Genomic DNA, 18,177 nt, shown 5'->3' with positions numbered 1-18,177 from the left:
TTAGGATCTGCGAAAACACACACATCTGTGTCATCCAGGTATCCCAAAGCTGGCTCCACCAAAGACTCTTTTAAGAGATAATTACATTTTCTTTTAGAAAAAGCAGAATTGCCAGCTCTGTGATGGACTCTGCTGAGAGTCCACACCAACATCAGTGTGGTTGTGCTTCAGGGTTTGTTTGGATCAAGGGCACTACACCTTACAGACACTGCTGTGCCACAGGGCTCCATCACTTCAAAACAGAAGATAGTCCTGTACAGAAGTACCACTAGTTCTGGGGAACTTGTTTAAAATCTGAATCCACAAAAGAGCACATTTTTGATTATTGAGTAAGAAGATTGGATGAGTAGTTGTTGGAAAAGGAAAACATAAACACAAGAGAGAAACTTCCTTGCTCTAAGTGTCCCCGCTGCTCTCAGTGAATTTTCCCTCTCCATAACCCATTTGAGAGAGCTGTGAGACTTAATCGCATCTCTGGAACAGTATTGTTCCTCTGCAACTTTAATGCACACTTTAGATACGCTCTATTCTTTCTTGCACTAGTTCTTGCCAATTTGCATTATGTATGAATAAAGACGGCCAGGATATGCATTCATGGTAAGTGAACCTCAAAGGATGCAGTGATTTGGAGTTCTGGTCTGCACCACAAATTTGCAGAAGAAAATTTTTGTGTGTGTTTGCAGATTGTCAACCTTTCTATGTGTGTTTCAACAGTGGATCAACTTCAGAAATAAGATTTTTGTATGGTTTGTTTTGCTGAAGTAGTCCTTGGATGCAGGGAGGAAATGTTCTTTCTCATCTAGCAAATGAGAGATATTGTAAAGAAAGGCTGAGGTTGCAGCCTCTTGGTCTGCACCAGGAGGTTTTTGAAATTAGGCAGAAATCCATTGCAGTCACTCCAAAACATGTCTAGTGCCATTCAGTAACATTTCTGGACCCTGCACCCTACTTTAAACTTTCTCTTTTTCTGCTATGGGAGTCTTGCACTACACTTGTGAAAATTACCCTGCTTTTTCTTGTATTGCCCATCTTCAGGGAAATAGCAAAGTTTTAGTTCATTGAGGTTTTCTCTTAGGCATATATGTGTGTTTTTCTTCATTGCTGTTTCCAGTAAGAACACCATTGGGAAAAATAAAGAAATGAAAAAGCAGACAGACAAGAGGGCATTACTGGCCTCTTCAGAGGTGATCTACATCTGTAAAAAAATTCTCTCCATCATGATATGGTGTGTAAATGTCTAAGACACAATCTGTATTTCATGATACCTCTGCTATACCTACAATAAGTAGTGGAAGCACAATATTCATGTCCTTGCCACTGTGGCAGAATATCAGAATGGAGCTGTGGGTCCAGGGGTAGGCTGAAAATGGAGACTAGCAGACCTAAGTTCTGTTTTCAGCAATGCTGTTGACTTGTTTTGTGAAATAAGGTAAAGCATTTAGACAGGAGACGAAATACTTTCCATATACAGTATGGCTATTAAGAGTAGCCTTAAGAACAAAGGGCCTTCCAGTACTAGAACTGTTGTAGATCTTATGAGCAGTTACAGCGATAAAATGCTGTATGTGAGATTATTACATAACATATCTAAAATAAATGTGCTTAAAGGGGTCCTATCTTTTGCTAAGTTCAGTAGGATGAGGGAAAACAAATATTTGCAAAAGAGAAGAGATCCCAGAGATAGAGAGTCACATGGAAACTGTCTGGACTTCCTTGCAGCATGGAGCAGCCTTGGACTCCTGAGAGCATAACAAAACCCTTCAAACAGTGACATGGAGCATCTGCCCTGGCTCATCTCGCCCATCGGGGCAGACTCCTTCCAGAAAACAGTCACTTGCTGTCCTGGAGAGAGGAAATTGGAGTGTCCCAATCTGCCCTCCAGAGAGAAGAAAGATTTATACATGGATTAGTTCAGCGGGCAGCTGATAGGTTGGGTCAGACGAAGCGCCCAAGGCTTGCCACAGCCCATGGTAGACAGCTTTGCTTTAGCTTCCAGCACAAAGGCATCCCTTTGCCTTTCAGGAGCAGATGCAGTGGATATTGGATATTGGTACAGTTTTCATTGCTCTTCCATACAGTCCTACCTTTCTTTGCACTCCTTACTGGATGAGATGGATGAAAAGTGATTTTAAGCAATATTGCAGCTGGCCTATTTGTCTTGTTGACAATAGCACCATACGTTTCTGTGCTCTTAGTAGAAAGCTTGTGTGAAATTTGAAAAAAGAAGTTAGTTGAGGAAGAAAGTGCGTGTAAGCTCAGAGTCATTTGGCTGTGTCAGGATGGTAGATGCTAAGAGTTTGGGTTTTAGAGACAAGAGAAGATCAGCTGGTCATAAATCCAATTTAATAGCGGTTATTGGCCAGCTCAAGATACCTGGAGTTTTCACCAGGTATCATGATCTCCGGATATCAGAGACAACAAGCAGTTTTGTGAGTGAGTTCACGTTTCATCCCAAATTTCCATGCAGTTTAGAGGAGAGTGTCCATTCTGCTTTTGCTCTTCCCAGAAGCTCCCTCACTGTGCTTCCCAGTCCCTCTGCAAATGCTGTGCTGTTTTTCACTGTCCTCTCAGCCATTTGCTCATTTGGTAGAGCAGCAGATGTACTGCTGAATGTGAAATTTCGTGTCGTGCAGTTTCCAAACTCCGGGTTGCTTATGACTGTTGCCCATTAATGAACGATGACACATTCACACATTCAGATGATCACTGTATTTCCTTCTGAAAATAGGGATTGCTTTTAATTTATCTTAACACCCCCCAATGCACAACTTGCAATACTTATTTTTATTTTTAATGAATGACTGAACCAAGGCCAACGCTTCTGCAGTTTTTGCTGAGAGGCAGCAGAAGTTGTAACAGAGATGCTGCCAGTGCCAGTTGGGCTATAACTTATAAGTCTGCTTACAAAGTTTGCCTGTTTTCTGGCACAGTCTCTGACACATACACTCCAGTCAATCACAGTAAAGTGCCTACTAACAGATGTGACAATTAAGCTGAAGAATTCTGTCTCTCTTGTTTAATTTTTATTACAGAGAATAACAGAGTACCTCATTAAACCCACCATCATAGAGATTTTTTTAATTTGGCATACAAATATCTGCAAAAATTAGATCTCTGAACAGAGTGCCTTGTTACTAAAGGTGCTTTGTCAGACAGTTCTATGAATAGACCATTTTTGTAATGACAGATATATGCTTGTGCTACTGCTGTCCTTTTACATGCTGCAAAGATGTACAGGTATAAAGAAGTCAACATGTGTCCTGAAGGATAATGTTTTGCGGGATTTAGGGCCTTGTGGTCAAATTAATGAAAATGTGGTCGTGATTCTTCTAGGTTTAAATTACGCTGTCGTTAGCTGGAATCAGCAGCAGACATTTACAAAGGTTTCAGTTAACCTGTAACCAAATTAAAGATCATCTAGTTCCAGCCCCCTGCCAGGGGGCAGGGGGCAGGGACACCTTCCACTATGAACAACAGATTAAGGAGTAGCTGAACATTTAAGACACCTAAAGTTTCTTCAGAAACAATAATACAAATTTAAAACCGTGTTTCCAGGTGTAGAATTTCAGTGCTTAGTCTCCCTCTCTGTCAGCAGAGGAAATAAAACGTTCCTAGGGAGAAATTCAACCTTCCAGGTGCTGGTGGTGTTTGCAGGCTTTCTGTACACTAGGGCATATATATATATACATGCAGGTAAACACAGACAGAGGCTCCTAGATAAATAGTTGAAGCTGTAGGACAAGATGCTGTGCTTCAGTGAATAAATGAGACTTGCAACAAATAAAACTCCTACCAACACTCGTGATGGGCACTAAAAAGCCAAGTTCTTTCCAATACTGACAAAGTAGACAGCTTGTATTTTATGCATGAAACCACTCTGATACTAAAAGAGTGACTTCATATCAAACATACTGGTTCTGATTTACATCAGTTTCAGTTTTCTCTTACCATAATTTCTACGACACCTCAAATCATTAAATTCTTCAATAGATTTTTTAAATGATGAATCAGTCTCTTTAAAAAGAGTGCCCAGTACCTCAGTAAAAGAAGCTAATGAAGGCAAATCCCTCAGAAGCTCTAACAATCAGAAGATGAATTTTTTGGCTGCAATTAATACCATTTTTCAAGAAACTTTCTCTTATTTTGTTAATTTAAACCCCTTTAAACCCTTATTTTAAACCCCTTCCAACCCCAGCTGTTCCATGAGTCTGCAAGTCTGTAGATATTACAGGCCACAGGTGGGATTATGAGACAAAACTGTTTCCCTATAATGTCAAGGAACACTGCAAATCAAACAAGTTATGAAGAAAAAGTTGTGACAAGGCTCACAGATACAAGGATATGTGAAAACCACATAAAATATGTGGTTAGAGGATGGCCTCACTAGGTTTATGTTGTAATCTCAATGAAAGTTCTTCAGGGCAGAGTTCCCTCTGACTTCAGTGGAAACAGGCTTTGTCCCTTGAATTGTGGATTGGGTAAAAAACTAGAATTAACCCATTGCTTTCAGTTTTTCATTATGTTCTTCCATTTTCCCCTTCGATTAAGGAATGCAGGAGTACTATATCCATTCCAACCTTTGCAGATAACAAAATAAAAGATAGAAGTGAATGAATGAACTGTCAGAAGAAACACTTTTGGGTTCCCCATTCTTCTACGAGAATGTTTTGAATTTACTTTATGGGGGGGGGGATGGCAGTGGCATGTGAGGCTTGTGCTGTGAGTTGTAGATGCCTTGATTGCTGGAAGTGGAAAAACTGATAAGTAATGCGTTGAAATGTTCAGAAGCTGTTAAAGTGAAATGGCATCAGAGTTAATCAACTTTTTTTTTAAAGCGGATCATTTGGAAATTGAAGTTTGTAACAAAGTACTGGGATAAAGTTTTAGAGGAGCGTAATGCTCTGTTTAAATCATAAAAACAGGGGCTAACTGGAATGACAACTTTATTTTCTGTAGGGTGTTGTATGCAAAATGACATTCCACTGGATGATTTACAAAGACAAAGGTACTGAAGCAGAGTTGCCAACAAATTTTTTTCACAAATTATAGCGTATTGTTAGCAACTAGAAGTTTAAAACAAATGTAGGAGTTCATGTGTCTGATTTTCACAAGGAAAGGGAGTGAGAGGCTGCAACAAGTGTAGGGAGCTGCAGACTGAAGAAGTTTGCCGGTGATAACAGAGGCTGTGTCTGGAAAAGGGAAGAATCTGATGTATGACGGAAATCTATGTGGAAAAAGAGAACACACATGTAATGGAGGAGGGAAAGAAACAGAGATGGTCTTTGAAGAGGGTGAAACAAAAAGCGAAAGACTTTTACAGGAAGATGGGCACATTTGAAACTGATCCTAAATTGCACAGGAAGCTAAAGGAATTATGTGAGTGCTTTGATTGTACTTCTTTATATCCTGTCAATAAACTAGAAGTGACATGGTGTCTGGAAGGCTGATAACAGGGAAAGAGGGGTCACAGAAGCTTTGATTAAGTGAGGGTAAAAAGCATAAATGAGAATTTCCACAGTGGTGGAACCAGATATTGGTGTATTTAGGATTGTCTCAGGCAAATTGTCAGCAAACACAAAGTTTTCACAGTTACATCCATGAGTGCAATGTCTTTTCTATGATTCCCATTAGAAAAAAAATATGAAGTATCAGAAGTCTGGTGATGCTGTCTGCCTAAGTGACTATGATAAAGATTTGATACAGGTTTCTTATCATGTTAGTCTTTAATTTAATACAGCATTCATACATGCTGCTAATATGAAGATGGAGAAGTAACTCTGCTTAAATATGTGTATCCAGCCATTTTTACTTAGTCTTCTAGTCTTCACTTGTACTTTTAAAGTAGACCTGGGATTAATATACAAGACAAATGGTCCAGTAAAGAGTACATTATTTGATTTAAAAAAAGGGAAGAGGGAGAAAAAAGAAGTCTCTTTATGTGGATGATTTTTGTCTCAAGCCTATACCATATAACCTCTGTTAATTTATATGTTATTTGCTTTCATTACTCAGAACTGACTGTTAACTTTCAACAGCCACTCTGGGAAAGATGCCCAGGGCTGAGAGGTACCATCTGTGTATGGACCTGACATAGTTTTGTATGTTTCACCTGAGGTGTATTTTAAAAGGTGCCATTTTTTCTTCTCAAAATGCTTTTCAGATAGTGTGGTTTGGATTCTAGACAGCTTTAACTGTCTTTATTTGGTAACTTTTTGTCTGAGTGGAAAACAACCAGGCAGCATATTTAACCAAAAGATTTTTTTTGACAGTTCATCCCGTTAACTTCCCATGGGAATAATCTTTAAACATACAGTACCATGTGCTGTAGGTAACCTTAGTGATCCCATTTGCACATTCAAGACCTGTACTTGTTATATGCCTGAAAAAAAAAATAATATTTTAAATTGGAAGGGCTCTAATTTGGCATACTGTGACAGCTACAGCAAAGTGACCCCATGTTTGGGATGTTTGGCCGCCTTCCTCTGAGGAATAATAATGAATCTATTTGCAAAAAGTATCTGGCATGCTGCCATTAGTCTTTACCATGCCTCCTTGCCTTGTGCAAACTTGACTTCCACTGAACTGTCTTCCCCCCACCTTATTTTCATACTGATTTGAGGGAGAAGAGGACTGATAAATGGATATATTGCCCTGCCGGCTTAGCCCCTACAGAAGCTCTCACTGAATGGTGAGAGAGTTGTATGACAGTGAGTGAAGTTGGTGGGCCAAGAAGAGTTGCTTTTCAAGAGTCCAGAAACTCCAATATTTGGTCCAATTGACAGTTTTAATACAGTTTAACGGGTGTTTTCTGTTATTTAAGATCAGATCATGTATTATGGCATTTATATTTAGTAGGAATGGTAGAGGTATGCAGTCTGTGAAATGGCAGCATTACTTAAAGGATTGTGATGCTGTAGCTTTCAAAACTGGTAATTCCAAGACTTATGGGCAAATAAAGTCTGGTCTCCTCCAGATTTGTGCATTATCACTATTCTCTGGAACTTTACAATTCAAGACTTCTTCACCTCTGTTACTTCCAGTTTAAATGGCAGGTGGACTTGGAAGTTATTAGGCATGAGGCCAGAACACGCAAACATTGTGATTACATAAAACTCATTTTCCTAGGAAGCTCTGCTAATTAAGAAACTGAAAAATAAAAAATTGTCTAACTATTAACTGAAGAAAAATGGCAATTTATTAGTGATATATTTTTCTTAATAACATGGCACTTGAAAAGAGTAGCAGCATATCTGTCTTCATCAAGAAGACTTGTTTCGGTACAGCCTCTGATTTGGTAATTCTCCAGGTACCAGTCTAAATGAATTGTTTTTCCCATTTCATATGCTTAGCCTCATCTTAAGCACCTTTGGACTCTTCAAATGGGTCAGTCTGTTTTACTTTGCATCTTAGATATTAACTCAAGTCTGGGCCCTTGGCTGGGGTCCAATTTGAGAAAAGACCAATCAGTTTACATTTGCTGTGATTGTACATCTTCAACCAGTCTGGGATCTTTGTAATAATGCTCCTATTCAGGTTAGTTTGTATTTGCTTTGTAAGCAAGATTTCATGTGACAAAGCGTCAAACTGATTTACAGATTTCTGAAGGGAAAACACCTTCTGCTCCTCACCCATTAATTCTCTAATGCAATCAATAAAAGCAATCAGTTAGGGGTTTGGGTTTGTTTTTTTTTTTCTCTGAAGTTAGCACAGGATTAATCATCATTGACAAGATTAGGTCAGATTCAAATTTTGCTTTCCTTGACATTAGTAGTTTAAGGGATGTTTTTATAAAGAAATTGTGCCCCTTGTAGAGGAGCTGAACGTCAGGAGTGAAGACAGTATAATGTTACGAAAAAGACTCAGTCATGGCTAGGCTTTGCAAAGGAAGATTTGGGGAGGGTACCACCCATGTTTGTTGCAGGCACGTTGGTGGCTAAAAAGGCCAATACGAGATAGACAAGTCCAGTTGCAGAAGGCACAGCAGAAAGAATATAAGTATATTCTGCAAGGCACGATTCTTTCTGCGTTGTCTTTTCTCCTCGAGAGTGATCCTGCGTGCTTTCTCAAAGGCACCAGCAACGTTATAGATGGTGTGTCTCCAGGCCTCCCAGTTGGAGGCCAGAGTAGACCAGTTATGTAGATCAATATGGCCAAGGCTGAGATGTTGTTTCAGGGAGTCCTTGTATCTTCTCTTCGGGGCTCCTCTCATGCAGCAGCCAGTGGCAAGTTCACCATGAAGCAAGATCTTGGGGAGGTGGTGATCTTCCATCCTCGAGACATGCCCTGCCCAACGGAGCTGTGTTCTCAGCAGCATGGCCTCCATACTTGTGACCAAACAGTTCTTCACTAAAAAAATATTTAAAAATCTCTTTATCTCATCTGGAGCCATAATTTTCAGTTGCAGGTAGCAGTCCATAAATCTGGGATGAGGGTGTAGCCTTTATTGTGGTCTGGAGAGTGTGAAGGCAAAAGCACCAGGAAGGGACCCTGCAGCAATGACAGTGTGGTTTACAATTCAGTCTGAAAGCTGACGAAAACTATGATGGACAGAAGGAAGATTTTTTACAATAACACTTGCTGTATGTGCAATTTAATGCAATGTAAATGTAATTAAGAACAGCCCTTGGGTTTACAGCCCAGAGAAAGATTTGACATCCCTGTACTGTATCGCTCCAGAAAGGCTGAAATGAGGGTTGTATCTCAGAGATACTATGAGAGGCTGTGAAAGGCTCTTACTGTTCTGAAGTTCGTCTTCTAATTAAATGGCATGTTCCTGCTTCATTTTTCATGTTTCAGTGGTAAAAATGCTTTTGCAACGGTAATGAAAAAGCTGCATCAGCGTTTCCCTTGGTCTTGGGTCCATTATGTCGTGTTAGCAACTGTATCGTACTATTCTCTCTTGCTCATGCAGTTCTAATCCTGGTTAATTCACCGGCAGCACTTGATTTTGCTGACCAAAAAATATTTGTTTGCAGCCTTGAGTAACCTTCACTTCTTTTACATTATTTAACATTGTACCTTCCTCTGCTCCCCCTGTTCTGCTTGTATGTATTTTTGTTACAAGAGCTGCATTCTCTCACTTTTGCTTGTGCCTCTGCTCTGGGTGGGTGGAGAGATCAATTTGTAGTCATGTCTCAATTTTCACCTCATAGAGGGGAAGCAATTGTTTGCCTTTTTTAGTTGTCTGTTCTTTCCCTGGTTTTGATCCTGAACTCTGTATAGCAAAAAAACCTAAACCAAAGCAAAACTGTCGACATAGTTGGTAGTGGCAGAGAAAGTGCCTACAAATCTCAGATGATGCGTAGTAATAGTTAACTGGCTGTGCTTATGTGGTCCACATACAGGATTTTTCATCTGCTTACCAGTGAGACAAATGTGTTTTGTGTAGTTGCTCACATTTAAATGTATTTTAGGGGAGTGCCTGTAGTTCATGGAAGCATATTTTGTACACCGGTACACCATTTTAAAATGAGCTTGTAAGTAATTATAATATGCCTCGGGGTGATCAGATTTATTTTTAATATGACTACTATTGATTATCTTCCTTTTATATAATAAACATATAATTAGTTCAATTTCCTTAATTGGGTTACAGAAACTTAGGAGGCTACTCTACAGTTGCTTCATGCAGCTGCACTGCTTTCTTGTCAACATTTTTAAATCATGGGCCTGCACTAAATTTGAGGGAAGCAGAGAAGTCTCTGAGCTAAACAGACAGGATGTCCCTTAAAATTCCTGACCAAAATGTGAGTAAAGATGTAGCTTTTTCAATAAAAGTTTTTCCTCAAATGCTAACAGGCAATAAGATTTTAGTGTTCAGTTGCATACTTCAGTGGAACAAAGATCTGGTGCTGTAGGTGAAGAAGCTTTCTGTTTTAGCAAGAGAGGTTTCTTTTCTCTCATATATCTGCTAATCACTAATTTACACACAGAAGGCATTCTCCAATATGAGCGTTTTCAGTACTTGAACTACAGATTCTATGTATCTGTAGATAGTGAAAATACTCATGTATTACCAGGTGAGGTAATTTGAGCAGTATATGATATGAAAAGTGAATCTCTGAACAGGTTTTCTTAGTGTGAACTGTAGACAGCAAGAGTTAAATGAGTCATCTACATCTGTTATTGCTAATATAATCACTTCAGCAATGCTAATCAGCTGTACTGATTTTCCTTAATAATTAAGCAAAAGATCTGGAATGCAATCAAGTTTTACACTAGGGGGTTCATGCAAATTATTTTTTTTAATTTATTTTAAATTTTGTTAAATGTATCCTGCAAAAGGAAAGTTCTAAAGCTGAGAATAAAAGGAAAAAAGGAAATACCATTTACTATCTGGTTAATCAGAGTGACTATTTTCAATGAAATCATGATTTCACTGGAATTATTAGCTGAAAATACAGCTGCTTTTTAAATAGTACATTAAATAGTACATTGACTACTTCCCTGCATGCAGAGAAACAGTTACAGACCATGAAATGTGTTTCAGCAGCCCTCATTTTTCAAGAAGGATTTAGCAAAATAGGTTCATCTCTGTATCCTCAGATATCTTAAATTTAATAGTTTCTTGTTGTGAGGTTTTTAGGTTGACTTCTGAAGAGGATATTGTAAACTAAGTCTATTTCGCATCTCTTTTTTTTTTTTGCTTTCATGGCCCCGTGGACTTTTTTCTCATGAACTAGTTATAGGTGTGGTTCACTTTATTCTGTTCCATACAATTTAAAGTAAGAAATTTCTACTTCTGCTTAGTTTAGTTTAGTAAAAATATTTGTGCTAAATCAAACATATGTATTAGAAATTATTTTCTCATTATACTACAGATTAGACTCAATGATCTCTTTTTTTTTTTTGGTAATTTTTGTGGCCACAATTTGAGTGTAAATTAGGAAAGAAGATCAAATTTTCACTGAAACAGAAATATAGAAGCTTAAGTTGTTAGAAATTACCTATTAATAGCATTTATTCTGGCATTTGTGGATTAATGGCCAGCTGGATTAAGACTGTTTCAATATGCAAATTTAAATAATTTGCTTAGTTAAAGTGTTAGGTTAATATTTTAGATTTTTATGTCGTGTTATGTGTGAGGCTGTCTGTTAATCCTGTAAGTGAAGGCATTTACATCCTTTCCCTGATTAATTAATGTTTTGGTGTTTTTTCTTACAGTTATCTTTTCGGAAAGATGGTTCTTCATTTGAACTCCTTTTTTGTCTTCCCTGTAATACTCCTGTACCACTGGATGGGCCCAACGTTATCTTTGAATCTGGAAGATCCTAACGTGTGTAGCCACTGGGAAAGGTAATATTTTCTTCTGGAAAATAACTGACACAAATTCTGATTTACCATTTTTGCTTTGCTTTATTTGGCACACTTCAGATTATTTAAAGCAGTTGAGTTACAGAATGAGGAGAAAAAATTCACTTTACTGAATGGGCAAGGTACATTCATGGATAAGTAAAAGACTGTTTCACATTGGGCTGAAATGCAGTTGTATTTTGCGGTAGTAGTTAGGATGCAAAAAACACTCCAGTGATACCAGCAGTGTTACACAACCATCTGGGTGCAAGAAGTGAATAAAAATAGCTTTTTCCAACTGAAGTGAAAAGAAGCTTTTACATATGCAAAATATAGCTAACCATATTGGAATTTGGCCAATTTTGATTATGCTGATTCTTTCCTATTCAGCATTCACAGAATCTAAATTAAGGTTTGTAGTTTAAGTATTTTTATGAGGTTCAGAAATTTATAACATACAAAATTAAATCTCATCAATGTAGTTGGTCCCTTTGTTCACTCAGTTTCACATTAATTCGCAAGAATGGCACAGTGGATAGGAGAGGTTGAACCTCAAGCATCTGCTAAACTTTTTTTCTTGTGTAAAGATTATAATAGTGAAACCAAAGCTCATAATTATTGTTATGCCCATTATTGATCAGATAGTCCATGAGACAGTCTGATTTTCACAGTTCAGTTGAGGACATCGGTATTTCCTGCACTTAAGGTAAGCTGTGTTTAATCATGGGGAGTGCTGCTAAGCCACCGTACATTTATTTATGATTGTTATGGCTGAATCTTTACAAAGAAAATCGAAACTTGTATATCTTTTTTTATAGATTCTATTAAAAAAAAAATCACTTAAGGACTTTCCTCAGGAACTTACCTGAGCTTCATGTGAAGCATTTGGCATCTCTGCCTCAACTGCTGTGTACAATTTGTACAACAATGTGTATATGAAGTAGTAACCATTCTAAGAATCTGTTAGAGTATTTAAGCATGTGTCTACAATGTTACTGAACACTGTTCTAGATTATGTATACTTCATTTACAGTTTTTGTAGATAAAAGTGATTTTGAGGGAAGCTGCAATGAAGTGAAAGCAAAATTGGTAAAAACCTGAAATATAACTATTAAGACTGCATACTGTATTTTAAAACAAGCTAACCAAAGTCTGCAGAAAGAAAAATATATCTAAAAATGTATCTAGCAAGCATGCCAATGAAAAAGTCTGAACTTTTTTCCTTCTTCTGCTGTGTCTCAGAAATAGGGAGGAATTCCAAGTAAACTTACTGAAATATTCACGCTGTTGCCCAGAGCAGGCAACAAAGGTACATAAGTATGAAAGAATAAAGGCCCAGATACAAGCTCTGTACTGCCACTGTCACTGGCAGTGCTATGTGCTTTAAATAAACCTATTCCAGTCAGTACTAAAATGGTCTTTTACAAGTGAACTGTAATCAAAGCAAGAGGGGGCAGAGCCTGCCGTGCGTCTAACAAAGAGCACAGAGCCTCAGGCAGGCATCAGCATCCCACTGATATTTTGTTGGACTGGAGCAGCTGGATGGATTAGAGCTGCTTGAGGAAAAACAGGGAGTAGGTTCTGGGCAGTTGAAGTGGGTCTGGGTGTGCTTTCCCTCAGTGTAGTGATGACAGCAGGAAGGGGAGGCTGTGGCTGTTGCAGTGGGTGCTAAGAGGTCAAAGAGGGTGTGGGTGGAAGTGAGTGAAAGCTGTGTGGGATACAGAGTGTTTTGGTTGGTCCTGGGAATCAGCCCTGCTGCGGGAACTTGCCACGCATTCCTCTGTTTTCCAACTCCCTTGCGCAATCAGGGACCGACTGACTGCCAGCATAAACAGCCTCCTGAAGAGTTTTCTGGGATGATTCAATATTTTCCCCTTTCACAACAGGGCTCTGTTCTTTTTGCCCTACTGACAGCTTTAGAGGCTCTGGACTTCAGAGCACAGATTTATTTCTAGGATGCTGTATAGTTGTATAGCTGGCAGAAAATCATAATAGCATTTCAGTACAGCATTCCAGGGTGGGGGGGTGGTGGTGGTGTGATATGGGAGTTTCTCTGTTAAAAATTAGCCAGTAAACAAAATAAGGTGTTGTCTTTAATAGTTGTGAATTTCTGATTGCTGAATGGACCGTTTGGTGGTATGATTGTTATGTCATTTTTCAGTAATTACTACTCAAGTGTGTTTCTGTGCTAACATCCATCATTATATATGTCATTATATGACATCATTATATGTCATTATATACATCATTAGTATCTATATATACTGGATGTTTTGCCATAGCCACAGATATGGCTTTTAAAAGAAATTTTTCAGAAAGGCCTATTTTCTATTTTTCTATTTTGAGTGATAACAGAAAAAACCTCATTTTCTGACTCCTTAACTAGTTGTCCAGCTATCCAGTTACATAATAAAAGTTGCCACAGGAGAAAATATACTACACACTACTTTGATTTGCTGCTCATTTGAGATACAGGTGTTTTAGTATTTTAAAAAATTTAGGCTTACATTATTTTTCTTTAAATGTCTAGTACAGTTTTATCAAACATGTTACACAGTAGAGACATGGTGACTCTTTGCATATATATTTTTCTTTGTGAGCTTTCTGTGTGATTTTGCTGCACATGAGTATTTTGTTATATTTATTCTGTTCTATAACAGGATTGTGTAAAAGATTTAATTAAATCAGACTGTACTACAAAGGACTTGCTCAGTGATCTCTCTTTTCTCCCTGTCTCTCCCCAGTTACTCAGTTACAGTGCAAGAGTCATATCCGCATCCTTTTGATCAAATCTACTACACCAGTTGTACTGACATCCTAAACTGGTTTAAGTGCACACGACACAGGTGATGTATAAATCTTAATATTGTCAAACCACTGATATTGTAGGGGTTTGTTAAGGTTTTGTGTCTGTCAAAATCAAGCATGATGTGTGGGACAGTTTAGCTGTAGTGACCAGCCTGTCTAACTGCTGTGATCTGAGTCTGCTGGAAAATGCTTGTCCAAGCAATGTCACATATGTTTTAGTAGCGGGTTGGGGTGTATCATCCAGTGAAGTGCTAACAGAGAAAAAACAGCTTGGGAAAAAGCATGCAGTCCCCAAAATTAAATTCCCCAGACCCTGCAAGGTGTATTTGTTCAGTAATATCATGAGAGAACCCTTGCTGCTTGCGATGTTGTGTTCTGGGGGAAGTGTATGCTGCTTGGAAGGAAAACAAAAAGATCTGTTACAGGAAAAGTTCTTGTGCTTCCAGAAGGCAAGCGAGGGGTGAATAACTGAAAACTGGTGACAGCTGTAAAGAGCATTTTCCTCATAGGAATGTGCCCGCATGTATGAACCATCACAAGTGAAAAACACCTCCTTCTTTTCCTACTTGCTGGCCACTCATAAGCATAAGGCTTGTTGGAGTAACACTTGGACTCTTGAACTCAGCAACAGATAAATCAAGACCTCTTTGAGCATTTTTTCTCTTATGACACCTCAATGTTTTTTAAAATGTGTAAGAAAATATACTGTCCTGTTTCTGAATTGTGAATTGTGTGTAAAAACCATTGCTTCCTTTCCTTAGGATCAGTTACCGTACTGCCTACAGACATGGTGAAAAAACAATGTACAGGCGCAAATCCCAGTGCTGCCCTGGATTTTATGAAAGCAGGGAAATGTGTGTCCGTAAGTTTAGCCTCTTTTTGCCTTGAAATTCCATACCTACATCACAGTGCTGGTTTGACTCCCCTTTGATGGGTGACTCATGGAAGCTGAGTTAGAGGCTCAGATATTCATCAGTGGTACACATGCAGCTCTCATTGAAGTCATGTGAAGTCATGAAGTGCTGTGCATATGCAAATGACAGGATAATTGGATCTCAGATGTCATAAGAAACCAGCCTTGATGTGATTATAACTAATGATCATATGGAAAATGCAGAGCACGAGTGTCAGTGCGTTTTCCAACACAATAAATAAATACGAGGTTTAAAACCAGGAGGGAAATCCAAGTTTTTTTTCTCCTTAGCATAGACTCCAATAGATCCCCATGCTTAGACTCTCCTGTAGATAAAGAGATCTGTAACAACTGTTTGATGGTGGCTGGTTGTGGGTGGTGTGTGCCCCTGTCTCACCTTCCTATCCCAAAATAGCTGTGTCCAGAGTCTGTTGGCAGCCCCGGCTCTGCTCTCTTTCTCTCTCTTGTATGACGTCGTATAGACCAAAGGTCTTAAAATGGTATTTATTCAAGAGCATAGCAGAATGAAAAGAGAGGAGATGTTAATCCAGAGCCCTGGAATTGTATGGTAGGACATTTAACAGTGGGTTGTCCAAAGTCACATAGCATTAACTGGTTAGGAATTAGGTACTCCTATTGTCAGGACTGACAGCAGGGAACTTGGGACAGGTAATATATATATTAAGTTTATTTATTCAATACAAATGCAAGGTTTTTTCTTAATTTGTGCCATTCTACTTGTTGTGAGTGCCATACTGGAGGTAATTGACAGAGTTTATTTGTATCCCTGGAAAATCAGACCCTGTGAATGTCATAATGCATCACATTATCCTTATTTATATCTTTGTTTTACAACGCTTCCTGGAACGCAGTAGTAAAATCTTTGATTTAACATGTTTTCTGCACATGAGAAAGCAAGGTCAAACTAATATTTTTTTTTTTAAGGAATTGCAAGAATGTGCCGGCCTCATGTTGATAAAGTCTGTAAATGTTCTACTCACAAGGGAAAAGAATGACCAACAGCCAGAGAAAAGCACTGGCTAAAATTTAAGAGGGTATTTTGAGTCTTTTGGAGTCCAGTCTGAATGGATGAATTTGAATTCATCTAAGGATAAAATACTTCTGTGAAATTGTGACTCTTGACTTCCACACTTCTTCCTGAAAACTTTCAATACATGAAACTTGTGCTATGTTTTTACTTTTTTATTAGAATTCTTTTTGTGTTGTATCTTTGGATTCAATATGTGTGGAATATGGAAAATATATAAAAAGACCTTTTTTTTAATCACTCATATGGAAAATTTTGCCCTGCTTGTTCATATTTAAAGTAAAAATAAATGTTGTACTGTAACTGTCCAAACCCTGATGGAGAATTTTACCATCCTCTTCCTTGGAGAAATGCCATTGATAATAATAAGAAACTAGTCACACTACAAGTAGATATCTGAGGAAGACAGCCCCAATACAGCCACCATAAGTTTTTAAAAAAAACCTGTTAAATGACTCAGATACCTGTCTTGCCATTGCTTATGAGTTTGTTGAAATGATGCTGCATTTACATCACTATCCATAAGCAGCAAAGTGGCATCAGAAGTCAGCCTCCACTTACAGCCTTTGGAAGGTTTTCAGGGGACCTCTTAGGAAAGTTGAAAATGATGTTTATAAATAGTACAATAGACACTTTTTTTTGGTAACTTTTTGGGCAGTATAGATATATTTTCTTGCACACTGAGTTTATTATGGCAAGCAGCATTCAATAGAAAAAAATATCCTGTGTTTTATTAGTTGTGCCATTTCATTTTGTCTTCAGGTGGGTTAAAAAAATTACATTTTAATTTGAAATCCAACATTATTTTAGGTCAGTACTTGGACTGTTTTATAAATGTGAAGATATCTTTTAGTACTTACTAAGTAAGCAACTGCCACTAGCAGAGAGTGCTTTGTGCTGTCCTCATATAACTCCTGTTTATAAAGGATATGAATAATGTACAATTTTCTGACTTCTGTCTTCACTACTGCCAGTATCCCTTAGAACAGTAGGTTAACTGGAGCTCAGGTTGTTGGCTTTGCTCTTAAAAATTACAGTGCATGTTTTGATCTGATGAACTTTCTGAGGTGATCTGATTGCAGCATATATGCAGATATAAAGGTAGAATAATTCTGTGGAATTCTATAAAGGAGCTTACTCCTGGCCTTAGAAACTCTATACCAGGCTGAATGATTGATTCATCTCTTATTTATTGCAAAGAATTTCCTGTCACTTGTCTTCTAATATCAGTGGTAATCCCTAGGAGATTTGGTATATGGGTGTTAGGCTGAGCTACAGACTAGAAGTTTTAACAAAAAGTGCAGTCTTTTTTTTTTTTTTTTTTTTAATGTTTACTAAGTCCGTTGAATTTTTGACATGATTTTGGAAAGAAAGAATTCAAAGGTTTTAAGGTGTCTTCTGGTAGCTTTCTTGTAGATTGATCCTAGCAGCATTTTGGTAGCTTGAACATTAACTTCACATACAATTTCTAACAGTGTAGAACATTTCTAAGAACATTAATGGAGAATTTTGCCTGTTGCATTTCCACAAAACATGAAATAGACAATGAATCATCTATCTTAATGCATAACTGGATATGTCATTTTAATAACATACAGTCATCAAGCACAGGAAAAAATGATATGTTCTAACATGCAGTATAGACGTGAAGAGTTTATTTGAAAAAACACGTTTATTATATAGTTTAAAATATATTTGAATTTTTTTCACCATAAATGTTTATTTTAATTAATTTTGAGGGAGTTGTGGTCATTTACTTTATGTGCATAATTACTGCCAAAATGTTTCAAGCTTTGTTTCTGTAACAGGCAACATATGTAAAAAAATTATTGCACTAGACAGGGGGGTAAGAGAACCTGCTCTTGGAGGTGACATCATGTCCAACAATTCTACAGAAATGCAAGAGAAAATAGTTTATTTGTTCCTGATACCATTCCTGTCTTTTCAGCTTGTTCTAGTGCTTTTTGTGTCGTCGTCAACTTTTTTGTAGATAATTTAGTAAATTTTGGTTCTCTTATCCCCATGTCTAGTGCAATAATATTTCTACACATGCTGTGTGTTACAGATATTAACTCGGATTCATTTGCCAAGAATCGTTTAGCCCAAAAGGTGTCTA

The 18,177-nt window shown here is 37.9% G+C and overlaps 1 protein-coding gene across 3 annotated transcripts in view; it reads left to right on the top strand.

Annotated features, from left to right (window-relative positions):
* MEGF10 (multiple EGF like domains 10) overlaps window positions 1-18,177 on the top strand; it is an 84,326-nt gene that overhangs the window by 7,609 nt on the left and 58,540 nt on the right. For all 3 annotated transcript variants that reach the window (XM_064642589.1, XM_064642588.1, XM_064642587.1), the window contains exons 2-4: window positions 11,164-11,295; window positions 14,037-14,138; window positions 14,862-14,962. In XM_064642589.1, coding sequence (XP_064498659.1) covers window positions 11,180-11,295; window positions 14,037-14,138; window positions 14,862-14,962 — 319 coding nt within the window. In that variant the 5' untranslated portion in view covers window positions 11,164-11,179. The remainder of the gene's footprint in view (window positions 1-11,163; window positions 11,296-14,036; window positions 14,139-14,861; window positions 14,963-18,177) is intronic.

This window comes from Pseudopipra pipra, chromosome Z (assembly GCF_036250125.1).
Source record: "Pseudopipra pipra isolate bDixPip1 chromosome Z, bDixPip1.hap1, whole genome shotgun sequence".
In the NCBI taxonomy this organism is placed as follows: Eukaryota; Metazoa; Chordata; class Aves; order Passeriformes; family Pipridae; genus Pseudopipra; species Pseudopipra pipra.
Note: the sequence above shows the minus strand (reverse complement) of the source record. Positions and strands in the feature narration are given on the sequence as shown.